The sequence below is a fragment of the Desmodus rotundus genome, chromosome 4, assembly GCF_022682495.2.
Source record: "Desmodus rotundus isolate HL8 chromosome 4, HLdesRot8A.1, whole genome shotgun sequence".
NCBI classification, from domain to species: Eukaryota; Metazoa; Chordata; class Mammalia; order Chiroptera; family Phyllostomidae; genus Desmodus; species Desmodus rotundus.
In genome coordinates, this window is record NC_071390.1 from 69,174,938 (window position 1) to 69,202,208 (window position 27,271).

General features: G+C 47.0%; 1 protein-coding gene across 4 annotated transcripts; it reads right to left on the reverse strand.

The window, feature by feature from the left end:
• Positions 1–1,677: 1,677 nt before the first annotated feature.
• On the reverse strand, positions 1,678–25,776 carry TMEM72 (transmembrane protein 72). Of its 4 annotated transcripts, none has more exons than XM_024561114.3 (5): positions 25,623–25,776; positions 10,006–10,072; positions 6,432–6,503; positions 5,483–5,622; positions 1,678–4,033 (listed from the first exon to the last, which is right to left on the reverse strand). In XM_024561114.3, exons 1-5 carry the CDS (start codon positions 25,690–25,692, stop codon positions 3,558–3,560), a joined length of 825 nt encoding a protein of 274 aa, XP_024416882.1. In that variant the 5' UTR covers positions 25,693–25,776; the 3' UTR covers positions 1,678–3,557. The 4 variants fall into 4 exon arrangements, with proteins under 4 accessions (XP_024416882.1, XP_045052021.1, XP_045052020.1 ...); XM_045196086.2 differs by having other exon boundaries at positions 10,002–10,072; positions 25,623–25,685; XM_045196085.2 differs by lacking the exon at positions 10,006–10,072 and having other exon boundaries at positions 25,623–25,743.
• Between the last annotated feature and the right edge of the window lie 1,495 nt (positions 25,777–27,271).

The window sequence follows — 27,271 nt, forward strand, 5'->3', positions numbered from 1 at the left end:
TGTGCACTGTTGGTGGGAATGCAGACTGGTGAGGCCACTGTGGAAAACAATATGGAATTTCCTCAGAAAACTAAAAATGGAACTGCCCTTTGACCCAGTAATTCCGCTGCTGGGATTATACCCTAAGAACACTGAAACACCAATCCAAAAGAATCTGTGCACCCCAATGTTCATAGCAGCACAATTTACAATAGCCAAGTACTGGAAGCAACCGAAGTGCCCATCAGCAAACGAGTGGATCCAAAAACTATGGTATATTTACACAATGGAATTCTACGCAGCAGAGAGAAAGAAGGAGCTTATACCCTTTGCAACAGCATGGATGAAACTGGAGAGCATTATGCTAAGTGAAATAAGCCAGGAAGTGAGGGACAAGTACCATATGATCTCACCTTTAACTGGAACATAAGCAATAGAAGAAAAAAGCAAACAAAATATAACCAGAGACATTGAAGTTAAGATCAATCTAACAATAGCCAGGGCGGGGGTGGGGGGTGGGGGCGGGGATAGTGGGAAGAGGGTATTACAGGAACTACTATAAAGGACACATGGACAAAACCAAGGGGGAGGGTGGAGAGGGGGGAGGGAGGTGGGTTCACCTGGGGTGGGGTAGAGGGATGGGGAGAAAAGGCATACAACTGTAATTGCATAACAATAAAAAAAATTTAAAAAAAAAATATTTAAAAAACTGAAAAAAAAATCCCTTAGGACTGATGGGAAAGGGCGGTTATACTGGGTAGCCTCCAAGGCATGGCTCTTCAGGATTGGGGGTCCACGATGGCTCTCTAAGCTGGAGGGTTGCTGGCTGCATCTTCTCCAGGTTTAAGCATTGGAATCTGGATTTGAGAAAGAAGCTTTTGGAGATGCACTGGCCTTGCTTCAGAGATAAGTTTTGGTGGTGTTTTCCTCAGTGCTTCCTTATGTTGGGGTTTTCTCACTGTGAGGATCCCACAGTAAAAGAAAAGTGCACTTAACACTGAATTGGATGATTTGTGGTCTGAAGAGCACTTCCCTACCTTTCTTGGTTAAGAGGTCATACCACCAATCCTGAGAGAAATTCTGCTATTTCCACCTAATAGGGGAAACAGACCAGAGAGATAAAGGGGTCTGGCCAAGGTCAATCAGCATGTTAGTGAAAGAATTAATGACTTCTTTCTACTCATGTTAGTGGAAGATTTAATGAGTTCTTTCTACTTCTGTTACTGTTTCGCATCTACAAAACGTCTGATCTGCTTTCTTCTGAGAAAGGGATGTGGGCCATACTGGGGTCAGCCCTTCTATTTTGTTCTCAGCAAGAATGAGGTTCTGTGCAGGGAGTGAATAGGGATGGTTGTCTTGGGCTGAGAATCAACTGGTGACACATGGTATACACCTGCTTATGAGGAGGTGGAAATTTCTTGCTTGGTCCACTGACAGAGGTGAAGACTTTGGTCTATTTAATGATCTCACCTCAGTCTTTTTCTCTTTTTCCAGCAATGAGAGTGTTTGAAAATTATACTTTGCTAATCTTGGTGAGATCATAATCATTTGGACCTCTAATGCTGCATCAGACTCTCCCTTAACTGATGACAAGCACAAAGAAGCCTAGGTGTCTCAGAGTCACAGGCACAGCATGTCACCTGGAGCTTCTAATTTCCCATTCACCCCTAAGACACAACAAAAACAATGCTCTTGGGTTTACAGGAATGTTTATTAAATGAGATATGAGAGCTCTGACATTATACTTCCGGGTGTGCTTCTTGCATGTAAGCTGGTCATCCATCCAGCTCTGCTGCCTAAGCTTCTGAGAATAGAGCAGGAACATCAGGGTCTGCAGAGGCCGGCTGCATCTGTGCTGTGCTCATCACATTCTCCTTCTCCACATGACATGTGCAAGAGCCTGGACTCCTCCCCACTTGGGCTCCTTCTGTGCACACGTGGCCTGTCTAAGACTCATCCCCATTAAGAAATGGGCCCAATTCCCATATACCCATACTCACGTTCCATATTATTCACTGTCTCTTGACTGTGACTCTCAGATCCTGAAGTCCCTTCTCAGTGGCAGTTAAAGAAACAGCTCTACTACTTCCACCATGAAGGGCTTATGGAAATGTGTCTTTTTCACTTGGTTTACAGAAGAACTGTTATTGCAGGAAGACATCTGCTAATATGAGACACTTCCTGTCTTTAGGCATGAAAATGATACTAGCTTCTAGTTGGCTATTTCCATACATTTGCAAATTAACTTGTAGGGGATGTTGAAAAATACACAAGAATGAACACTCATTTCTTACCTAGACCTTAAAGCATGTGCTCTGAGGGCTGTTCTGCAGATCTTGGTGTCTGCTCACACACAAACTTGGGAGCATGTGATTGGATTTCCCATTAATTCAGATTGTCTATGAAGAAGAGCATGTTTGCTCTTCCTTATAACAACCCTGTGAGCCAAAGAACACTTTTTAGAGATGAAAACATATTGCAAGTCCTTTAACTAAAGAATATCTGATTCAAATTTCTTTGCTTAATCTGGGTTAACTCCCGCTTCCATGACTTGGTTGCAGAGAGCTAAGCTAACCTGCCTGATCACTTTCCTCCTACCCTCCCCCTTTCCCTCCTCTTCCCTCCCATTTTGAACAAACATATATTTATCACCTATTCTGCTACCAGGCACCTAAGAGTGGCAGAGCCACTTCTCTTTGCTGGGTGAATCTTCAGGGCACCACCTCTGTGGTCCTTGTGTATAGCAGACACTGCATCTTGTGCTGTGGCATTCATGTCTGAAATCTGTCATTGGCTTTCAGGAACTTTTAGTTTACATCATCTACTTGGAGTCTTGGAAAAGTTCATGTGGTGGGGATGCAGAGAGGCCTCAGTGGTGCTTTTGGAACAAGCACCACTCATCTGACCTGGCTTTCCCGGCAGTGAGCAAAGTGGCACTTTTTCCTTCAGTGGCTCTGTGATTCCTGCTGCCCAGCGCTAGCCCTAGAGCACAAAGAGCATGCAGCCCACTGCTGGGCACTACTCCCCTGTCCTGAGGGCCTGCAGCCTGCCCTTTTCTCTCAATCTGAGCAATCTCATTTGGAGGTTGGGACCCATGGCCACCTTCAATACTTGTCTGTGGACATGCATAAGTTGCCAGTGCATCCTTGGGCCTTCAGAGCTGGGATGCTGCCTCAGAAAAGGGGTGGACATAAGTCCTTGCTGAGTGTTGAGACCTGTGTCAGGAGTAGCAGAAGTCTGGTGGCTTCTCCTGGGGCTGAGGCAGCCTTGTGTGAAGTGGGAGTGATGATCTCTTTGGAGAAAGCACAAGGATTTCTTCACTCTGTGTCCAGGAGGAAGAACCTGTTCTGGTTTGCAGTGTGGGTTTCATTTGTATCTCCCTTAAGGGTACTTCAGGACCTATCATGCCGCTCAATGACCCCAGAGGCCCATTGGAGTATGTTTGGTCACCCCTTGAAGAGCTGACTCACAAAGACCCTGGGCTCCCTGGAGGATCCACAGATATCAGAAAACTCCAGGCAGGGCCATTAATCTATGCCAACCCCTTGCCGAGCATCTCCAAGGCTCGAGTAAGCATCTCAGAAGAGGATGGTATCTGTGAGAGAAGACAGGAAGAGTGGAGCCTGGGGTGGAGGGATGATGGGGGTGGTGTCAGAGGTGGTTTCCTCTGGCTCACTGTCCTCATTGTCTGGGCCTTCAGTGAGTCCTGGGATGATCCTGACCACATGATCTTTAAAGTGCACCTGCTTCTTCTTGGCTAGTGAGTCAGCTGGCTCCAAAGTCAACTCTATCAGAGAATCTGGGTGCTGGAGGGTACTGGGCTTCCTGGTCCCCTTTAGGATGCACTTCATGTGCATGAAGAGGGAGCTGGGCCCCTCTTTGAGGGCTCCATGGAAGGTGTAGGTTTGCTCAGTGTCCCCAGAGATGATGGTGCTCATGGCACTGCTGGAGGGGTCTGTGTACTGCTGCTGGGGGGCTGGCACCTCAGGGGAAGCTTTGTTCTTCCGCTTGCTGAGAAGGAAGTAGGTCAAACCAGTGATGATAAGCATGGAACCTGGAAGAGATCTGGGAGGTCAGGATACTAGATGTGTCCTAGAGAAAAGCCAGAGGCTATTCAAGCCCACTGTTCCAAAAGGCCACGGCAGCACACCTATGTGGCCACACTCAAACTGCTTGTGCTCCAGCCCTCTCACCTAACTTGGACTCACACACCTACATCAGATTCAAGGGGTAGGCTCGGTTCCTGGCTGGGGCTTGTCAGAAGGGCCAGTGCCATGCTAGGGCCCTCCTCCTAACTCTTAGATAACTCTAACCTCGCGCCTGAAGCTCCCTTTCTACTAACAGCTGACCCTGGTGCTGCCTGAACAGACTTCTATCACCACATTCAGCCTTCCTCTTAGTACAGCTTATTGGAGCTGGACCTGTGACACCTTCAATGTGTCTGGATTCTACACTGGATACCAGGCCCTACCTGCTGAACTGGACTTCCTTCCCATTCCAGAAGTGGGAAATTGCCTTCATTTTTTAGCCTCCCCAATAACCATAGAGAAAAGTACAGATACTTTTGGGTGAGGCTGGTGTAGCATTAGCCCCCTTCCTGGCCCTTCACTCAGCCTCCAGACCCCTCTGTTCCAGGCTGAAACTTGCAGTTCTGGGTTCTTTGCTGGGAATCCTGCCCTGTCCAGAAGAAGAGGGGAAGGTGGATGTCCTGCCTGCCAGGGCCAGAGCCTCTTGGGCTTCTCTCCCTTTCCAAGGAGCAGGAGGTAGTGGCTTGCTCTAGCCTCTACAGTGATGAATCCTGCTCAGGAGTCCACTGGAGAGCCTAGCAGAGTGGCCTTCAGAAGCCATGGCAGGAACTTTATGAGAAATTGCAGAAGGAAAAGGAGACTCTGGCTTTCAATCTTGTCTCCTGGCATTTTAGATGGGTCATGAGAAGGGGCATAGTTTCACAGCTAGAAAGAGGGCAGAGGAGGCTGTTAGCAGAAAAGGTCAGGACAAAACCCAGGAAGTGGAAGTGTGAGTCCTGGCTTCTGAGATCAGGAACCAGGCTGACCAGCAGGGTTTGTGAGGTGAAGTGGGGGAAGATGTTGTGGCTGTGAGGGTCTTTTGGGGTTGTTTCATGTTGTGCTTTCCCCACCAAGCTGAAGAGTTTGGATTGAATCAGGCACTGAGAAGACATGGGTGGCTTTGGGCAGAGCAATGGCCATCTCTCACCTTCTGAAAGCTCAGTCTCTACACAGGCTTTGAGAGAAAGGCCAGGTCCCTTTTAGAGGTGCAGCTTCTGGATGCCTACATGAAAGATTAAGGGACATTCCTGATACTTAATCAGCATGGAGAAGTCTGATAGGTCCTCATCCTCAAGCCCTAAGCCAGAGCAGGCAGCAGGGTGAGTGGGGTCCTGGAGCCAATGTCCCTGCTAACTGAGGTGAGGATTCAACCCTTCCTGCTCATTGCCTACTTGTGGTGGGGGCTGCCTGCCTCCACTACCTCCTGGAACTCCTACCTGGGATGGTCACATGCCAGACCAGGACAGGGTGGAGGAAGCAGGCCACAGACAGCAGCATATAGGCCAGGAACTTCTGGAAGCAGCCCAACCACTGGGCCTTCTCCCTTGCTCTATAGGCCAGGGACCCTGGCTGACACCTGGGAGGAAAAAGTTTAGGGTTAGTGGCAAGCAGAAAATGACTCAGGAAAGCCTTAGCATTCCATGAGGCTATTGGAGGCTGGGGTGGTGTTCTGCTGTGGCCATGTTCTCTACAGTGGCCGCGGGCCGAACACCTCTAGGGTGGGAGTTCTCAGCAGTTATATAATTAGGGTTCTTGCTTGTGCCCCTCCAGGGGGGCTGCAAAGGCAGTAGAAAGGAGAGTAGGAGACTCAGGGGTCCCCTGGGAAGTCCGCAGTACAGTGGAGAAGGTAGGCAGTATGGGAGACACATGGCTGGAACAGTTACACAGATTGTGCACTGCACAAAGGGCTTGGCTACGTGGGTGAGCAGGCTGGAATCCAGCTGCACCCTGCTCCCAGAGACTTGCCTAGGAATGAAATGGCATTGGCCCAGAGTGGCTTCTTAACTGGCATGCAGAGTCCATACATAGGCCTGGAAGAGGCCTGGTACTGAGCAGGTTTATTCAGCATTGCTATCTCCAGGTTTCAAAGGAAGGAAGCACTTGCCTTTAGGTCCATCTTCATCATTCTCCAAATTGGCCTGGAGCAGGGCACAGCTTCATCCTGCCCAGGCTGGCTTTGGGGAGTGATGGGGGCTGGCCCTCCTTCCACACCCCACTGCTTGCCATGGCTCTTTGGTTCCCCCTGGTGGTCAATTCCTTTGTGACCAGACCCTAGCTGGGTGATGAGGGTTCCAGAGCTGATAAAATGCCCCTTTAGGCCTAGGGCTTTTCCCTCCTTGGCCCCAGAGAAAAGGCAAGGATCCCTTGGCAGTGGAAAGTACTTACTGAAAGCAGATGGCCAACATCTGAGCCACAAAATAGGCCCCTTCACACACGGAGACGGTGACTCCTGTAAACCTATGATGGAGACAGGTGAGGGAAGCTGAGCATCCTTTGATTCTCACTTCACTTTTCTGTGGGCCTTCTCCTCATATCACCTTGGCCTCCTGGGTAGCTACAGCTAACCAACTGATCAGGAGTTTCTTGACTTAACCCCATCACCCAACCAGCTTCCACCAGGAGCTGTCTTGATGCCAGGGCCTGTGCTGGGTTGGGCTGTGGTGGTGAAGGAGTTGGGGTTTGGGGCTCAGAGATAGGTGAGGAGGATGCTGCAGGCCAGCATGAGAGACCGCCTTGATCACAGCACACATGTGTGGACACTGGCAGATGTTCTTCTACCTACTGTCACTAGGAGAGATAGTCATTCCCTGACTTGAGAGTCTTAAAGCTGAATTCATTTTCTTCTCCCTCTTTTCTCATCATCCAAAAAGTCACTAGGACAGGCTGACAGTGTTCTTTAAATAGCCTTAGAATTCGTTCCATTCTCTCTGGCCTCACCTATATCACCTGAGTTTGGACATTGCCCCTGGGACATATGTACCTTCCCCTTTTTGGCCTCACTGACTCCCTGGCCCTCACCTTCTGCACCCTACTCCTCCACTTCATCACCAGAGGCTCCCAAAGGCTTTGTTCTGACACCCGAATTTGGTCATATTCTTCCCAATTTAGAATTTTTCAAAGCGTCCTCATGCTCCATGTGTGGTCCAGAGACCTTCTGATAAGAATCGCCTGGGGAATATATAAAATGATAGATTCCTGGGCCAGTCCCAGGCTTTCTATTTTCTTTTTTTTTAACTGGAGAATCTCACTGACCTACAGAATTTAAATTTCTTAGCATGCCTTTTAAAGGCCTACATGAGCTTCCATATTCCTCTGACTACACAGGAAACTACCAGGTGCCACAGAGCCTTTTCACAGGCATGCTTCTTTTGGAAGAACTTCTCCCTTCTCCCCTTGTCTGTCTGGTGGTCTCTAATTCTTCCATGTAGCCTGGGCCTACTCTGGGAAAGACTTATTTTTAAGTATTCTGTGGACTTGCATTGAAGTAAATGAGTGAGTGAGAGGAGATGTTGCCTTGCAGGGGAAGGGTTTCCTCGGGGTCCTGGGCATTGTCCCTGATCAGCTGTGTGACCATAGGCAAGGGACTTGTCCTCTCTGTGCCTCAGTTTTCTGAGAGTAATTATTGTGTTTCAACAATAAAATTGTTATAAAGACTAGGTGTGTTGATATTTTTAAAGTCCTTCAAATGTACTTGGCGCATAATTCTCATTATATACAGATACAAGTTAGGCAAAAGTAGGTTTATAGTTGTTCATATGGAAAAATACATGTTAATAAATAACAGTACAAGAATAAACTCTGTGTTTTGCATACTCACAACTGTAAACCTACTTTTGCCCACACCTGTATGTATTAGTTACTATCATTGCTTTCTCTCTCTCACTGTGACTATTTAGTACTTTACCTCTACTTTCTTCCACTCTCTCTATGCCTCCCGGTGTCTTCCTAACTCTTACTCTTCAGATTTTAAGTGGTAATACCTTCAGACATTGGGTAAATGAGAGGAAGGCAGTGAGAGGCCTCTTAGGAAAGAGGAAGAAGGGAGAGGAAGCAAGTGTAAAGGAGAAGTGGAGAAGAACAATGCGAAAGCTAATGACAGGTCAGTTCCTTCCGGTGCCTACTCTTGACCATGGTCCATGCCTGGTCCTAGGGACACAGAGAAGGCAGTGACATTCATATAGGGTGTGTGCTCCAATGGATGAATGCTTTAAGTATGAGGGAACACAGTGCCAGGAGTCCAAGATCTGCATGGGGGAGAGTATATGTTGTGAGAGAGAATGGAAGGAAGGAGTGAGGAGAGGGAAGCGGGACATTTGGACATCTGGGTGGCCCTTGAGGAGTGAATGGGCATGAGTGCGGGAAGGATGGGCACGGTGGGCCATGGGTACTAATCACTCGGGGTTGGAGAGCAGGGAATAGTCAGAAGTAATTTCTTCTAGGACTGGACCATGAAATGACCAAATAGGCACAGTGTCTCCTTAAGGCAGGCGGAGCAATCAGGAAGAGGCAGGGTGCTGGGCAGAAAGCAGGCAGCATTAACTGGTCACAACCTGACCTGGTACAGTAAGATAATAACCCACAGCTCTTACCTTAGTAATGTTTGTGGGTGAACGAGGAAACCATAGGGAGAGGAGGGAGTCCAGAGCCTGCCTCTGGGTTCTAGGGAGACAGTACATAGTGGCTGGGACATGGTCAGTAAGACATGGAAGACCATTAGAACAAGAAGTCACTTCCAGCCAGTGGGGGTCCCAGGCACAGGCAGGGGTCCCAGGGCAGAATGCCAGGAAGGAATTCTTTGGGAATACTGAAGTGGGTGAAAAGGCACCACAGGTATCTGACAGGATGAGCAAAGGCTTAAGGGGAGGTGATGTGGATACATTTGGGAAAGAGTCAGAATCTCCTGGGGTATAAACTGAGTGACAAGAAATAAGGAGGAGGTTAGAAGATTACAATGAAGTGAGGCTTGGAGGCCGTGGCAGCCACTGAAAGTTGTCAGAGGGCCTTATGTTTCTAGGTGGCTGATGTTATGGCATTGTGGAAATGCACTGGGAGGTTGGAACATGGTTGGAAGATGGTGGATGTGATTCATTCTGCACACTGAAGAGCTTGTCTGAGTAGGGTGGGCTCCTTAGCATGCAGACGAGGCCACTATGATGAAGGTAGATATGAAGAGGGAGGGGTGGGGGAAGAGATGACGCATCTTGCTGACCCCACAGGCATCCTGGGCTCCCTGTGTCCTTTAGAATTGGGCTGCTGAGAAGCTGGGTAGTCAGACCCTGCAGGGATGCTAGGCTTTCCTCCCACCCTGGGACATCACTGCACCGTGATCTCGTCCCTCCCAGGGTGTGTTTGCAGAGGCAGCTGGCAGAGATGAAAGGACAGAGGCTGGGGAACTAAAAGGACTGGGGCCCCACGAGTCTGTGCCCTGCTGCTCATGAGCTTGGTGATATGGGCTGAGCGGCTTACTCCCACTGAATTTTCTCATTTGCAAAACTGGGACACTATTCACTTCTACAGCGCTGTCATTAAAGGACATGATTTAACTGTGCTTGGCATGAAGATGGGCTGAAGTTTATAGTCCTTTCAGATTCTCCTCTCTCTAAAGAAGAGCTCAGGTAATGTTTTCTGACTAAGAAATTATTGAAGAGATAAATGGGTGGATAGATGGATGGGTGGATAGATGGATGGATGGATGGGCGTGTGGATAAATGGATGGGCAGATGAGAGGTTGTGTGGGCGGGTGGGTGATGGAAGGACAGTTGGTTGATTTATGGGATGGTTCGACTAAAGCCATTTTGAAAGCAGAGGATACGCTAGGACCTCTCTAGTCCTTCCACCTCTAGGATAGGATGGATTTATAGGAAAAGGCGGGGTGCTCTGGGTTAATCTGAGAAGATAGACTCAGAGTGAGCTGGGGCAGAATATGCAGGCAGGGAAGGGCATGTGTCCACATACTCACAGCAGGTAGAAAGCCAAGCTTTTGAAGTGTCCCTGGAGGAACGTCTCAGCACCCATGCCGATCAACACTAAGGGGAAGAAGAGAGGGGAGAGTGGCTCAGGTGCTCCAGCCACAGCACTGCCCTGAGGAGGGCTCCTTGGCCATACAGTGAGCCTTTTCCCTGGGGACTATTCCCCATGGGACACAGAGATTGGTGGCTGGGAAGATACAAGAGATCAGGGAGCCTTCTGAATTGGTCTCTGGAAACCAGAGTGGTTTCAGGCAGAACCCCACAGGTCTTTTAGTCCAGAGCACAAATGCCATCCTTCTCTACCTACATTGGTCATGCCACCATCCATGAGCACCCCCAGAGATAGCCCATGATGACAGGACACCACATGCTCTGCCCTATAGCTATCCTCTGTGTGTCCTGGCTTTAAGGGCCCTTACCGTCCTGCAGGCCCATGCCCATGTGTGTGCTGTGTGTCTGGGCGTCAGTGCTTAGACATGGGTGAGACCTGCCTGTTCTTGCTGTTTTCATGACCTTTTTTTTCACTTGCTGGTTTGGCAGCTACATCTCACACTCCTGACTCATTGATTTGGACCCAGTGCCAATTAAGCCCCTGGGGTTTTGCTCTGACATGGCAAGTACTCAGCCTCATCTCCCTTTTGTCCTTTCTTGTCAGTTGGTGTTCAAACGCTTGTGCTCAAACCTGTATTCTTCCATTTTTCCAAGGTGAATTTTGTCTTGAACACAGCTTTGCAGACTTGCTGGTTCCCTGTTATCTGCTCACAGGACTCTCTTGCTCTAACAGGTTCAGTCAACCAGCTATGGCTGTGACCCCATGTACTCACTGATGGAAACATTTCCCGGACAGCACTCAGATATTCATAGACCTTCTTCCAGGACCATGTTGGCCCACAAATAAGACCTCTTTCTGGACATAAGTGATCATACTCCATGCATCTACATTTCTCTCTCTGGGCTCAGTTGACATACCTTACTATTTGCCACCTTGTCCTATCCCACCCCCAAAACTCAAAGATGGTGGGTTGGGTTGTCAGATTTGTTTGTGAGTGGTCATTCTCCTCTGCTGCTCACGGGCATCCCCAGGCCTGATGCTTTCTCTCTTCCCTGGCAGAGAAGCTTGTAAGCTTCTAGCCCTGGGTGGCCTGAGCTCTTTGCCCACCGCAGAAGTGCTGCCTCCTGAAATGCAGTCTAGAACCCTCCTCTTATGCCACCAGCACTTCCACCCTTACATCTGGGGAACTGTGGAAGTGCTATAAGGAGATAGGGACAGAGCGCTTTGATCTAGGAAAGGAAGGACAGCACCCATGTATTCCTAGTGATGGAGGCTCCCCTGTGTTTGAGAGTGGTGGAGGACACTGTGTCTCTGTCCTCAGCAGGTCCTGGCTGCTCACTGACTCTTCCCCAGTGAGGAGCAGGGAATGCTAGTTAGCCCCTCCACACACCCCTCCACAGTACCAGTACAACCTGTAGTGTGCTTAATGGTTTACATATAATGGTCACATGTATTCTGGCTCCTTGTAGTAGCCCCGTGATACAGAGAATTCCATACTCCCATTTCACAGGGAGGAAAATTAGTCTGTGTTCTCACAAGGACACACACAAGCCAGGATGTCAAGAACCTACAAACCAAACTTGAGATTTCTGGCCACAGGGGTGAGCAGTTTCCTGGTTTTTACTGTCTACCAGTGTATGTGTATGGTATGTAATGTCTACATTGTGTTTTTTGTGTGGTATGTATGTGTTGGTATGTGTTACACATAGCACGAACACACGTGGTGGTAGTACACATGTGTGTGGTTAGCATGTTGCATATGATATGTATGTGTGTGTTGTGTGTGGTATATGCGTGTTGTTGTGTAGTGATGTGTGTGATGGTGTATGAGTTATGTGTGTTGTGTTGTGTGTAGTATATGTGTGTGTGTGTGTGTTGCAGGCAAATGTTCATTTATTTATTTTTCATGATGTATCCTGTCCTGTTCTCATCATTTAACATTTATTAACTTCTTTAATTATCACAAAATTCCTCTGAGAAAGTGCTATGTTATCCTCATTTTACAGAAGAAGAAGCTGAGGTACAGAGAATGTAAACAAAACAAATAAGCCAACCATCCATGAATGCTTAGGTTAGATCCTACATTTTAATCTCTCCTTTGTTAATTGATAGCTGAGTCACTCAATCTTTCTGAGCCTCAGTTTCCTCATTATCTTTTTTGAACATAATGGTTACGAGGATTAAGTAAGCTAATTATGCTAAGTACTTCACAGTTGCTCGGTGAAATAGCTTGTTAATTTTTGGCCCAGGCTTCATTCATATCAGAGTCTTTGTAGATTTGCATGGGCTTGTAGCAAATGTTCAACAGGTGGCAGGGAACAGTTTTGGAAACTTAGCCTGGTTCCCTAACTGGAACCCACTTGGCCTGTGGAGAGCTATTTTGATACCTGCTGACTGAAGCAAAGGGTCAGTATGGAAGGTTGAGACAAGATGGACCAACATAAAGTCCTTCCGTCTGTCCCCTACATCTGTCTGTCTGCCTGTGGCCTCAACCCGTGACCTTGCTTCTGCTTTGGAGTGAGTTGGCTGCACTCCTGGCAGCTCTTTTAAGATGGTATCTTTTACCTCATCTTCTGTGTTTTCTGTTGGAGTGATGTGGGGTCAAGCCCCATGGTGGGCTAGAGTCCGGCATTGGGCTTCTCTCTGGGGCGCGCCTGGTCCAGGGGGAGAGACATGACATGTAGAAACTGAAAAAAGTACCATGACTCAGACTGCAAGAGAGGCTCACTGAAGTGCTCTGAGAGCCAGAGAAACAAGGGCCATGCCTGAAGACTTTAAACCATCTGAAGACTTTAAACCAAGGTGGACTGGGAAGGCAGTAGGAAATAGACATGTATAAATGAAGGGGCAGGGCACTGCAGGAAGACTCCTCCTTGCAAGCATAACAGCAAATTATTTCTTGTGGAGCAGGGGCACAGGGAGTGGGGCAGTGGGCAGTGGGCAGTATATGTGGACTGAGGCCAGACTGTGGATCTTTAAGTACCAGACTCCACACATTGGGCATGGGAGACCTTGGGTGTTTTAGAGCAGATGAATGATGTGTTCAGATTGGCATTTCAGAAAGCTCCCTGACTTCAGGCAGAGGGGTAAGAGGCTTTGGTGATATTTGGCTAAGGCTTCTGGCAGATGTGACATGGTAGCCAAGGTATAGGACCCTGCTCTAGATGTTTCTGGCCTTACCCTCTCCCAGCACACTAGTAACCTCCATTTTCTTTGTTGGTCTGACCTAAAGCAAATTTCTGGTTGTGGCTCTTAATGGTGTGCCCAGAGAATCTGCAGGTAGGGCGCTTGGGAGAGGGCAGGGTTGCTCTGTCTGGGGGCTCAGACAAGGAAAATTTTCAGACAGAGAGGTGAAGAGCATGACCTATTGTTGCATGATGGTCTTTTGCCTTTTTTGGGGTCGTGGAAGCAGAGATGTAAGATGGTCACAAGTAAGCACAAGACATTTGGGTTTGGAAGCTCCCTGGGAAGGTCACCCCAGCTGCCTCTCAGGGAGGTACCAAAACATGCTGTACACTGCAGTAAGTCCCCTACACACATCTTGTTTACTCTCACAACATTCCTCAAGGTGGGAATTGTCAACCCCATGTTATTTATGAAAAAATCCAAACCAGCATTCTGGAAGTGAGTACCTTGGTCCAGGCCACTGGTAGTAAAGGCAGAAGGAAGCTGAGGTCAAGACTTATTCTCAGTGATTCCAAAGTCCCTGTTGGCAGAGATTGGGGAAGGACCCTGGAGAGAATGTTGCGGGTGGGACAGGACATTTCCTGGGGACTTTAATAAGAAAGGGGGGTGTCAAATGGATGAAACCTGTGTTACATGGGCAGTGGACTACTACATCCCCCAAGTCCATCAGAAAGAGGCAGAAAACTGCCCCATCCCTACCTCAGTGACCCGCGTGGCACTTACACATTCACTCCTTACCCTTGGATCTGGCAAAGAGCCCTCAGTTTGGGAAGAGCTCTCTTCTGAGTGTCAGAAGTGGTTGCAACCTGAATCTCACCACCCAGGGCAGATCCACCCAGCCACCCAAGGGTTGCCCTGGTTGTTCAAGGTCCAAAGTCCCCAGTAGTGAGTCCATACGCTCATTCACAGCACATCCTTTGTGCCAGTCCAGGTAAAGTACAGGGGTGCAAAGGAAATATGTTTCAGAGTCTGAGCAGTCAGTTGAGAAGAGCCATGAAATAGAGATATCGAAGGTGGGAACAAGCTACAGCATAGGGAACAGGAAGAAGGCAGGCTGCATTTCCTTGGAAACTGAGGAGATCTCTGCAGAGGGGAAAGGCAAGGTGATACCAGGAGGATGGAGAAGCATGAGTTAAGAGTTTGGAAGTGTGACAGCCATGACTCCATGTGCAGATGAAGGGCATGGCTTAGTCTCTGGGTGCCTCTCGGTGTAACTCCTGGGGCTGAGCAAGTTCACATGGCCACACTGAAGCAGTGACAGTGTGGTCTCCTGGTCCCACGCGTCCTCTTATGTTCTCTGTCACCTGACAACTTCCTCCCACCTCTCCAAGGGAGCCAGGCCCAATGAGACAGCTATGCCCTGTGGTCCTGGGAAAACCTCTTCATCAGCAGTCTGGGTGTAGCCAAGTGCCTGGGGAACACTGCTTCAGCAAGGACTTACTCTAGTCCTAACACTTATCTCCCCAAAGTTCTCCCAGGCCTCTCAAGGTTGTGCCAGTTACCATCTCTAAGATAAGTGAGCCAGGAATCAGTGTCTCTTTGTGAAAACATTCCTGCTGACCTCCCAAGCAGTAACTCTGACACAGACCTGCTGGATCTGTGACAGCAAAGGGGAGTTGACCACAGTACTTCAGAGTGTTAGTTGAGAGATAAACCTAATTATAACAATGCAATGTGGGGCTTCTTTGTTAACAGCAATATGTGTTAAATTGAAGCTGGGCACAGATTATTTGCAACTCTTCCCACTGAGAGGTATAGTGTAATTCTCCTCTCCTGGAATGTGGTCTGGCGTAGTGACTCAGTTGTCTGAATAATGGAGAAGTAAATTTTTGGACTTACATGGCTAATTTGCAAACAGCTTCTTTTACTGAGACTTCTTAAAATGCTTGTTCTGGGAGAAACTAGCTACTGTTAGGATGGGTGGGGATATCCACCTGGCAACCTCAGTCCGCCCCTTATCCTATCAAACCACCAATGATGGACTGCGGCTTTGTTCCAGGAGACCAATCCCTAGCCCCTGAGGGGAGCCAATCAGAATTTGGTGCTTAAAACCCCCCGCCATATTCCCAGCTTGTGTAGGACTTCTTCAGGCTGCTGGCGGACTGGAGAATTTCGCCTGGTAGCACAAACCCCAATAAAGCTCTGTACTGCCTAATTTTGTGGCTGATTGGCATTTCTTCGTCAGTGGAGCCTAAGAAAACCTTTTACCTACCATATAAGAAGTCTCATGCTTCTGAGGACACTATGTATGAGAAATCCCAAGATAATTATGTAGAGAGAGAGAGAGAGAGATAAAGGGAGAGGGAGAGAGAGAGTGAGAGAGAGTCCCAGAACCTGTCAGTCAAGCATGGGACATGTAAGTGAAAATTGTCTTGGATATCCCAGCCCCAGAAAGTACAAAGTGCAGAACTGCTGAACCTAGCTAACAGAACATATGACCACTCTAGCCGCCCTACCTGAGGCACCAGTCGTTATGGAACCAAGGTGAGCTGTCTTCACTCTGCCCTGCCTGCATTCCTGAGCCACAAAATTTTGAGCATAATGAAAGAGTTGTAGTCTTAAGCCACTAAGTTTTGAGTGGATTCATTATGTAGCCACAGATAACTGAAAAATCAGCTTATCCTATCCTCTAACTACCTGAGATTTTTGATCCAGAAGTTCCAGTGTCTGGCCTGGTCTATATTTTGACTCTTTCAGGAGTGAATATTCCAAAGGCCTCATGGCCTCTGGCCCTTCTCATTGGGTGTTCAACTTGGTTGTCATGAAGTCAATTCCAAGGCTCCTAGGTCCTGCAGCATCTGTCCTCCTGCCCATATGGGTGCACAGCCTTAGAGATACAGTCACCTAGTAATAGGAGTAGTGTCTGGAGCCTTGTTCGGGGCCATAGAATTCTATGGTGGTTTCATATCTTAGGATTTCTTAGAGGATCTGTGAGGCTCTGCCTTACTAAAGCTGGTCCCTTCTACAACTTCATTTTGCAAAGATGCTCAGTTGAAAAAGTGAAGAAAGCAAAAAGTGAGATCTCCCACTACAAGAGAATATTGTGAACTATATCCAGTACTCACTGCAGATAGCCACATGAGGCATTGCCATGAAAGGCCCTCTCCTGTGTTCTCACTGACGTCTGCCCACTGACATGTGCTGGGAACCAGCTGTCTTTGGAAGGCACCATAGCTCCACATGACATAAATGTACAACTCCAAAACTGTTTTGACTGAGGGCCTGGAATTTCCTAATTTTTCAGGGTTTAGTCTTCAAAACCAGACACTTTAGAAGTCAGAAAATGAACATAGAGTATAGCCTTAAATTAGAGGGTGAAGAATGGAATTGGTATGTGATAAGGTCAGCCATCCTCTCTCCTGTCTCCCCAGGACTGCATGGGTGGACTACCTGCTCTCTATAGGCCTCACATCATCCCTGTGAATGAGGATGGGCTCAGTCCTCACTTTGTGGTGTTAGACTAAGGAACTCTGCTGGCTCTTCAACTGTAGGCAGGGCTGTGAGTAAAACAGAAGTTATAGCATCTGCTGAGCCAGGACCAGGGTGAACTGAGCAAGGCACCGGGGCACAACATTTAAATAGGTTCTCACTCTAAACTGAAGGAGGCATCATTCTCAGGGCCATGGCTCCAGCCTTGGCATCCAGACATGCTCAAGGCCTATGATTTGTGGGCCCTGGCTGTTGATGAAATGGGGCCTGCACTCTTGGTTCTTTTCCTTCCTTATGTGGCAGCCTGGCTGGAGTCTCTGAAACTCTGCTTTCAAAGGGCTTTAGTTCTGCACAAAATAGTTGACTCCCATCAGCAATTCACCCCAACAAAGGACCCTGAGGTCCTTGTATAGAACTTGGCACGGAGTCAGAAGAGCTGACAGCTTGACATGGAGACAGGGAGACAAATGCCGCACACATCCCACAAAACAGGGCTTCATTATAATAAATTCTCTGCAAGAAAGAATTGCCCCCAGAACAGCCTTGATACTGGCTGTATAGTGCTTCTTGCTACAGGTGGCAGGTGCTGGCAGAGCTGTTCTGTGCTGCTTTTACATTGCTATTAGGGGCCTGTTACTTCATCCCTTCCCATTATCTGCCCCTCAAGATCCCATTATCCCTCATCCCAGCCCAACAGAAGCACATTACAAGCCCATCCCAGCAAGTCATCCTCACCCCTCCATTACAGTTTCCTGCAGTCCCTAGGTAGGCCTCTTGCACAAGACCAGTTAGAGCCAGCTCTTCCTCCTCAAGCATTTGTGGACAAGCCTGGCCTCCTCATCCTATCCCCTTTCCTGTCTCTCCTGTCTGGGCTGTGTCCAGCGCCTGGAGAACTATTTTCTTCTCCCAGAGGCTAGGGTTTTCATTTGAGTTACCTTCCCATACTGTTTATTCTAGTTTAGGTTCAGCCATGGTAAGAGATTGTGGACTAAGAGGCTGTGCTACAGGCTTTGGCCAGGCAGACACTTTGTGAACATTTTGTGGGCCCTAGTATGTGGGTGGACAAAAGCTAGGAGAGTGCTGTGCTATAGTATAGAGAATGTGAGGCTTGATCAGGCAGGCTGAATCCTGGCTCTTCAAAGAAATCATAACTCTTATCTGCTTCCTCTTCTGGAAAATGAGAATAATAAAAACATGTGTAATTGGAACAAACTGACAGTAACCAGAGGAGAGATGAGAGGGGATAAGGGGGGGAAGGGTTGTCAAGGAACATGTATAAAGGACACATGGACAAATCCAAAGGGGAGTAGGATTGAGGGTGGGAGGTGGGCATGGCTGGGATGAGGGGAATGGTGGGGGGGAATGGAGACAACTGTACTTGAACAGAAATAAAAAAATAAATAAAAATAAAAAAGATTGACCCTCCAAATAAACAAACAAACAAACAAACAAATAAATAAATAAAATCTTAAAAAAAACTGTGTAATTGGCTATGAAAGTTCAATCTCAGTAAATTATAGAGTGTTCTGCAAATGTAGATGATGGCTAATAGTATTATTATGAGAGGCAGGTTGTTCCCATTAGTGGTCTCATGGGAGAAAGAGGTTTTATTTTCATCTTTCTTCCATTAATACACAATTTTATTGTGACTAAGAGCTCTTCTCTATGCACCAATGTTGCTCATTGATTTTCTTATCTCAGTTTCTTCTGCCAGCCCATCCATCACACATCTCTTTTGTAACGCCCTCTGTGTGGTATCCTAGGGACCCTAAGGGCTTGCACCATTGTGTTCTTGAGGATGGGGTTTGTGTGTGGTGCTGACTGCTGAGGGGCTGTTTCCCTGATGCTAGGCCTTGTGCTGCTTTTGCCTCAAGATAGACCTCGTGGTTGATTGTAGGTTGTCTGTTCTGACTCCCTTGCTGTGTTGAGTTCTGACACCTGTCTTGCATTCACTGCCCTCATGACAACTTAGGATACTTGACAGAGATCATTAGAGGCCTCACTAACTAACTGGCTTCTCTTGCCAGGCAGTGATCTTTGTCTTGGCTACCAGGGCAGTTGGATGAGAATGTCATACTCGCTCCTGTTGAGGGTAGCCTCATAAACTCCCCATGTCTTATTTATTGCTCCTTTTCATCTGCAGGTATGGGCTATCTCCTGTTGATATTAGGGTCATCAGGGCCTGAAGGGGCATCTTAGGTAGGGATGCACTGGGTTGATGACAATGGCTGGTGGTGGTTTAGGTTCAGAAGAGGGCACAGCTGGTTGTAGAGGTGAAAGAGATTTTCACTGTTTTTAAGAACATGGAGATGTTGAAGCCAATTGCTAAGAATCTGCTAAGACATAAGGTAGTAGCTACAGGCTTCTTGACTCAGAAGGCCTGATAGGTTCTAAGCATGGTAGGGAGGTTTACCTGTGCATTGAGAGCTCTTCAACCAACACTTATGAGCCAGGTTTCAGAGACACTGTGATTAAAAACCAAAATTTTATAATAGAAAGTTTTAAATAATCAGTTAGAAGAGATTTTAGAATTTACTGTGGCACTCAGTACCCTCCAATAACTCTCACATGCCTGTTTGGGGAATTTTCCGAAGGCAAAACAGTTCACTCATTCTTTACTAGATTCTTTAAACATGGGCCATAGATTAAAGCTGACCAGCCAAGAGGCTGATTTTGTTTGGTCCTGTAGAAAGTCACTGTGGTAGAGTGTTGTGATGCCCCCAAACCTTCACCCCTTTCAGTATCTACACATTTTGTTCTGACTTTGCAGTGAAGTCTGTTTCCCCAACCCTTGAATCTGGGTTCAGAAGTGTGATCTGCTTTGGACACCATGTAAGCCCTCTCTCCCCAGCGTCAGCCACTTGTATATAACTACATTCTTTTTTTTGATAATAACCTCTTGTAGATGGTTGTACAGAACTCAGGATAATTTTCAAAGAACTGTCATCCTATGAAAAGTAAACAAGGCTATCATCTTCTGGTTAGATCAATATGAGGGGGTTGAGTGAATAGTGATAGGAGGAAACTTGACTTTTGGCGGAGGGAACACAATGCAATATACAGATGATGTATCATAGAATTGTACATTTGAAATGTATATAGTTTTATTAATCAATGTCACCCCAATCAATTTAATAATAAAAAAGAAATAACCAAGTTCTTGTGGGCTGATCTTAATAACTGAAGCTCAAAATGTGGAAGGAAATGTTAGTGTAAGGCCTCTCACAGTCCAGTCCTTTCTCCCCTCTCCAGCTTCAAGGGTCAAATACTGCCTTATTATATTCCTCTGACCCTCCTTCATTTTCCATACTTCAGGAAGAGCCCATCACTCATGCTGTGAGGTCCCTGTGTTCTGCAAATCCCTCTAAAATTAACAAGCACTGAGTGAGAATCTGTATGCCAGGCATTTTAAATTTAATAAAAATAATTTTCTCATCTATGAAATGGGGATAACAAATGTATCTATCCTGTGGGGTTGTGAGCATTCAATGAAATGATGACTATTTTCCTCCTTTAGTCATCATTTCATTGAATGCTCACAACCCCACAGGATAGATACATTTGTTATCCCCATTTCATAGATGAGAAAATTATTTTTATTAAATTTATTGGGATGACATTGGTTAATAAAATTATATAGATTTCAAGCATGTAATTCTATAACACATCATCTATATACTGTATTGTGTGTTTACCGCCTCTTCCCCCGCCAAGTCAAGTCTTCCATCAGCACTTAAAGGAGTTAGGTAACATGCCTAAGGTCACACACCTAACAAGTGGTAGAGAAGGACATAATTCATCCACCCATACACTATGCTATAGTGCTTAATGCCAGGATGTGTATTTTCTAGCTTGTCTCCTCGGTCACGATATGCTTCTCTAGATGGATGTCATGCCTTTCCAGTATATGTGTCTACATTGTACAAAGTGGAAACTCTGCAAATGTTTGCTGAATAAATAAATCCTAAGTGGAGTTCTAGGTTTCTTGTTCTTAATCTAAGGAGGAGGGCACAAGTACAAAGAAATAAAGAAAGAAATGCTTGGACTAAGTCATGTTAGTTTTCAGTGGTATGAGGGTGGACCAGAGGGAGGGATATTTCATTTACTCACTGAGACTATCAGATTGGGGAAAAAAAATGGTCAACATCCATGGAGGATCTGAAAACAATGTGGTTAATAACTCCACCTGTTGATGTGTTGGGGTGCATGAAGCTTCCTTACATGGCAGGAGCAAGAGGTGGTCACAAGGATATACATTTAGGAAGAGTGGAAATTAGAATGGAGAGCCCAGGATGGTTGCTTTGGGAACATTAGTTTGTTTCTAAAGGCTTTGAATAGGGTTAAGGTCAAATACACATTTACTGTATTCTTTAAAAAATAATGAGAACATCTGGGTTTAAATGCTTCTTTTGCCCTAGTATATATTTATAAGCTGCCATTTCAAATGGCGTGTGGCAAGAGTAGAAGTGCAGGAAATATGGCTCTGCTCTTAGTGTAGAGGAGAGGTTAATGGGTCAAAACCTAGAAAAAAAAAACAACAAAAAAACAAGCTCCTAAGTGATCCCAGACATTGGCCCTTACGGACATTGGTGGGGCTTCAGCAAGATAATGACTTTATAGCATGTTGACAGGTATGCAATGCTGGATCCATAAATGGAAGGTGCTACTGTGATAGTTCTCTCTGGAAATGTGCACAGATTTGTCACTGGGTGAGGTCCAGGAGTGGGTTTGGCAGATGGTCATGGTAGCACCAGTCAAATCATGTAATCACTCAGAGACAGAATGAGTGGCTGTATCATTTGTTAGTGTCTTTAGATTTAAGAAGTGTTTATTCATTCTTGACTATGCTCCATTGTAACTATGTCCATCCTCACCATGGTCCCTCTGCCTGTCAGAGATGACTGATGGCAGGGCACTAAGGCAGACTGATGGGTGGTCTTAGACCTCACTGGTATACTCTGCGTGTTTAGCATCCTAAATCCTGGGATCACTAAGATCTGGAAGGACGTGTCCCTTTAGATTGATTTAGGCAAAGGGCATATTGATTAAGAATTGAGTGTTAGGAGTGGACCACCATCAGTCCAAATCTTGCATCCCCTCATTTTGGTGGTGAGAACTAGAGCAAATTGCTTTACCCACTAAACCTGTTTTCCCTACATATAATGAGGATGAACATAATGGTGCTCCAAACATAATGGTGCTCCAAAGGGTAGTTATGAGGATAAAATGAGACATTACATTTAAAACATGTAGCACAGAGTTTGGCTTACAGTAACTACTCAAATAATAATGTTCATTGTCAGCTATTACACCCAGAGCAGAGGCTAGAAGAGCAAAAAATGCCCTTGAGTGCTGGTAGTGAAGAGCCTCAAGCTTGAACCCCTTTGCTCTGAGGAAAGTTGGGAGGCCTCAGCAAAGGACCCATAGACATTTTCTTGGCATCTCCTCTTTTGGGGAAGCCCATGCCCATCATGTGCAAGGATGTAGCTATGAGGAAAGGGCCTAAGAAAATTAGTCTCCTCCCTCTTTTCCCACACCCACCCAAGTCTGGGGCCTTCAAGGTACAACATCTGCCCTGACACAGGGAACTCTTCCCATTACATTTCTCGCAGGCTTGGGGCAGGGCTGAGGAGTGGTGAGTAAATGCATAGAGACTCAACCTCAGGGCTAGAGAGGACTGCAGAAATTCAAAGAGAAACCACTCTGCCTTTCCAGAGCAGGAATGGGGAGCAATCCCCATGCCCAGCTCTTTACCTTTCTATAGGGGAGGGACGCCCCAGGCTTCTGTGCTCCCATCTCAGTTAAACCCTCCTTTCCCAGATTTTCAGGAACATCTATAAAGGACACATGGACAAAACCAAATGGAGGTAGGATCAAGGGTGGGAAGTAGGAATGGCTGGGCTGGAGGGGAGTGGGGGTCAGAATGGAGACAACTGTACTTGAAACAACAATTAAAAAAAAGTGAAAAAGAAAAACCTCCTTTATCAGGTTCCCTTTCTTGATGATTAGTGTACAAAGAGAACAACTTGCATGGTGAATGCTCCCCTGGAGCTTGAGTTTCTAACTCAGGTTGTCACAGTTCTTCTCTCAGGCAGACACATCGAAGACCTGCTCTGAGGGACAAACAAGTAGATGTCCAGCATCTGTGCAGGAAGTGCGGTGTGCTCACAACCTGTGTTCAGTTCCCTAGTGTGTCCTGCTTCTCCATAACAGGCTCTGAGAGGTCACACCTAGGGACATACATACAGTCCCCGGGAGGTCATGCAAATGAATGAAGCCAGCTAAGTGTAATACTAGTGGGGAAGAGTGGGTTTGTGGTGACCTAGAAACCTTATGATTGATGCAAAGGAAGAGAATTTTCTAATTTTTGAAACACTTCTGGCTGGGTGCAGTCTGTCCCTGGCCTGTTTACTCCCATTTGTTGGTAGAAATGTTCTGTCTGTGTCCACTTTGTAGTATGGGGCTGGACAAGGGTTGGGGCAGCATGGCCGGTGGGACCACTGGGCATCCTAATGAAACTTCATGCATATGGGCCTGGGTGAAGAGGGAGTGATGAACTCAGCCAGCACCTGTGCAGGGCACACTGTGGCCAAGCTGCTGGGCCTTGCCATCCTGGTAGAGTCCCCTGGGATCTTGTACCTTTGCAGCTTCTGAGAGTCACAGATCCTGTCTGCAGAGGGGATGAAGCCAGCTGATGGGAGCTGCCTGGTTCTTGCATGTGACTCTCTGGATGATGTAGGGTCACATACTTTTCCAAGCTTCTGGAGAATCACACTCCTCCCCACAGCAGGACCAAAGGCTACTGGAGGTCTCTCTGATTTCTGCAAATTAAGAGCCTCTGTCTCAAGTCTTACTTCTTAACAGCAATGACCCTGTCAATGAAGCCTGGAATTTGCAACAGCAATTTCATCATAAAAAGGATTAAGGGAATAAAGAATTTGCAAATCTTATACACTGGAAACAGGCCAGGAGTTCAGTGATACTGGATGAAAACTCATTCCCAAGAACACCAAAGCCTTTCTCTCTAGCTTCCTACTTGCTCCTATCACTTTAGAAAGCCCCAACAAGATTATTGAAAAGCCTTGCCAATAGAAGACAGTTAATGGACAATTTTTAGCCTAGATCCTATATTAAGACCAAGTTGGAGGCCTATCCTCTGCATTAACAGCCAGCCTCTGTACAAAGACAACGGTTGTGGTTAAGAGGAGTGCTCACATGTGCATGTATGTACATGGCTGCAGACCCTTCCTCTGGCTGAGATAAATCAGACTTTTAAACTGTCTCTATCTAATCCATTAGAAGGACAGATACATCTTAAAATAGTTTCTAGACAGGAGGCAGAGTGTCGACTCTGGGCAGAGTGTGGCAGGGAGACTCACTGTGACACCTGAGAGCTGAAAGGGGTGTGCTTCCACATTTGGAAATCAAGGCTTAGAGGAGGCAGGGTGGAGTCAAGATCAACAGTTGTAGACCAGAACTTGAACCCAGATGTAGAAACCTATTTAGGGTTAACTTCCCTTCTCTAGGATGGGTAGTTGGGGACTTTGGCAGTCATTCCCATAGCGTAGGGGACAGGTGTTTTTGATAGAGTCTGGAAGTGGGTCCCCCACCAGCTCATTTAATCAGGGCTCTCAGCAGAGCAATTCTAGACCCTTCTTGGTGTGTTCTAGGTGTGGCTTCCTACCCTGTAAAGCAGAGAGCTCTTTGGCCAGGGTCCTGGCCTTTTCGAAAGTCAAGGGACCAAGGCTCCAGGTTGGCTGTCCCTCTGACCTGCAATGTGACCTTGGCTAAGGTCACTCCCCTATTTGAGCTTAGATGCTCCATCTTATAACAGGAGAGGCAAGAGTAGATCATCTCAAACAGTCCTTTCTGTGCTAACTCAGGGCCTACGTGCTTCAGAGCCCACAGACCAGTGTATGGATCTCTTGAGCTTCTCCTAAGTGTTTTTCTATCCCCAGTTTCAGCTAGCTATGGTCTGTTCACGCATCCTTGATCCTCCAAAACAACTGGCCAGCAGGTCCAATTATCTCTATTGTACAGACCAGATGGCTCAACTCCAAAGGGCCCAGATGGCTCTTCCAAGGTCACACATTAGCAAGTGACAGGCTGGGGCTGGAAGCATCACTGTTTGAGTCTGAGCTGGGGGACATTTCTCATTCTCCAGAGGTGGAGAAGGACTGGAGGAGCAGTAGGTGTCTCCTCCTTGTTCCCAAGGGACAGTGTGGCCCAGAGCTAAGAGCTCAGAATGCTGCCTACTCACTCCCCCCACACAGATCCTGGTCATATGGGGGGCGGCATGAAGCTCAGGGTCAGGGTTTGCCCTGGGGAAGTAAGCAGGCAGCACTCAGGATCACAGTTGCACTGGTTCTGCTCCATCTGTCCTCCTGGCAAGTATAGCAGCTCTGGGATCAGGCCAGTGAGGGAGAGGAGCCCTGCAGAGGGAACCATTTCCCCCCATCACACAGTGCACTAAGGGAAGCCCCAAATCTTCATGACCAGGCCTCTAGCTCAGCCTGCCTGAATGCTGGGAATTCTCTCCCAAGATAGGGGACTGTGGTTTGAATAAACCGGATGCACCCTGTTGACCATTTTCATAACTGTACAGTGAGACATCAGACTTTTACACCTTAACCTTCAGCCCCCACCCCCACCTCACAACAGACCTCCAGGAGGTGGGGCAGATCCTTGCACTCATTTAGAAGATGAGGAGGTTGGTAGGTTGCCAAATAAAGATTTAATACCAGGTCTTTTGATTCCTTTGTACTGGGTGCTGCCTTGCAGAACATTGTTTTGGGGGGTCTTGGGAAAGAAAGTGAAGGGCAGATATGGTCAGATGTTTCAGTCCATCCCTGGTCAGCTGGCTTCCACCTGTCAGGAAGCCTTCCACCTGTCTGCTCTGCCCAGTGTGCAGGAGACTACAACAGGGAGGTGGGGTCTTACCTGCTGCGGTGGTGATGCCCAGGAGCCGGCAGGTGTATTCCAGCCCAGTCCAGAACACCTGTAGCTTCATGGTGCTGGAGTAAGGGCAGGGTCTCAGCACAGCTGGCAGCAGACGCTCTGGCCTGAGACACTCTCAGATGTCCTGTGTGCAGTGGGAGGCAGCTTGGGGCCCTCATTCCCTGAGGCCTTGCCTTCCCAAACCAGTCCCAGCCACTGTAGCCTGGCCCAGGTGTGAATAGGGCTCACCTTCCTGGCTTGGCTGCCTGTGCCCTTGTCAGGCACTGAGCTTAATCATTACCTTGGAAGAATGTTCCCACTACTTTGAGGCACTGCTGTGGCCCTAGTGGCAGCCTGAGATCAGGCTGATTAAGGCTGGGCTGGAGGCAGGCAGCCTGGAGCTGGCAATTAACTGTTTTTGGCTGCGAGGAGGAAGTCCGCCAAGCAGCCAGCCTAGGGCCCCTCCTTACTGGGTGGGGCAGAGACAGTTACACCTGGACTTCAGGCTGATGGGGTCTGGAGGTGACAGTGTGCATTCAGGTCCCTGTTTGTGCATATGTGGGAGAGAAAGATGTGTCTTTAAACCGCTAGCAGAAACAACTTCTGAAATGAGTTCTAAGTTTCTATTTTTCTGATTATAGATGGATTAGAAATCTTTTGAGTCTGTGGCAGGTTTCAATTCTGACCAGACATTTTTAGCTCAGACCCATGCATGTCACATGGGAAACTTCCTTTATTCCTGACATGTCTCTGGACATGTGATGTGGGAAATCACTATGATTCTTTGGGACAGGAGTTGCTATGCCAACAGTTAAAGGTCACTTTAACTGGTGACCTTGGGGAGACACAAAAATATTTATTAGTCTCAGTAAGTTGTAGACAATAAATGAGAGGGTTTGGCTAGATTGGTGGTTCTTAAAATATGTTCTGAGAGCTACGCCAAGAAGCCCAGCCTCTCAAATTTGGACATCGTGGGCTTTCATTAATTCATTTTATTTCTTACTGTTTTCAAGTACAGTTGTCTCCATTTTCATCCCACCATGGCCTCCTGTCCCACCCATCCCCACCTCCCACCCTTAAACCTATCCCCTTTGGTTTTGTCCATGTGTCCTTTTTTTATTAATTAAAAAAATAAAAAATATATTTATTGATTATGTTATTACAGTTGTCCCATTTCCCCCCCTCCCTCCCACATTCCCCCCCTATAGTTCACGTCCATGGGTCATACATATAAGTTCTTTGGCTTCTCCATTTCCTATACTATTCTTACCCTCCCCCTGTCTACTTTCCACCTACCATTTATGCTACTTGTTCTCTGTACCTTCCCCCCCTCTTTCCCCATTCTACTCCCCTGTTGATAACCCTCCATGTGATCTCCATTTCTGTGGTTCTGTTCCTGTTCTAGTTGTTGGCTTTGCTTTTGTTTTTGGCGTAGGTATGGTTGTTAATAACTGTGAGTTAGCTGTCATTTTTACTGTTCTTATTTTTAAAATCTTTTTCTTAGATAAATTCCTTCATCACTTCATATAATAAGGGTTTGGTGATGATGAACTCCTTTAACTTGACCTTATCTGAGAAGCACTTTATCTGCCCTTCCATTCTAAATGATAGCTTTGCTGGATACAGTAATCTTGGATGTAGGCCCTTGCCTT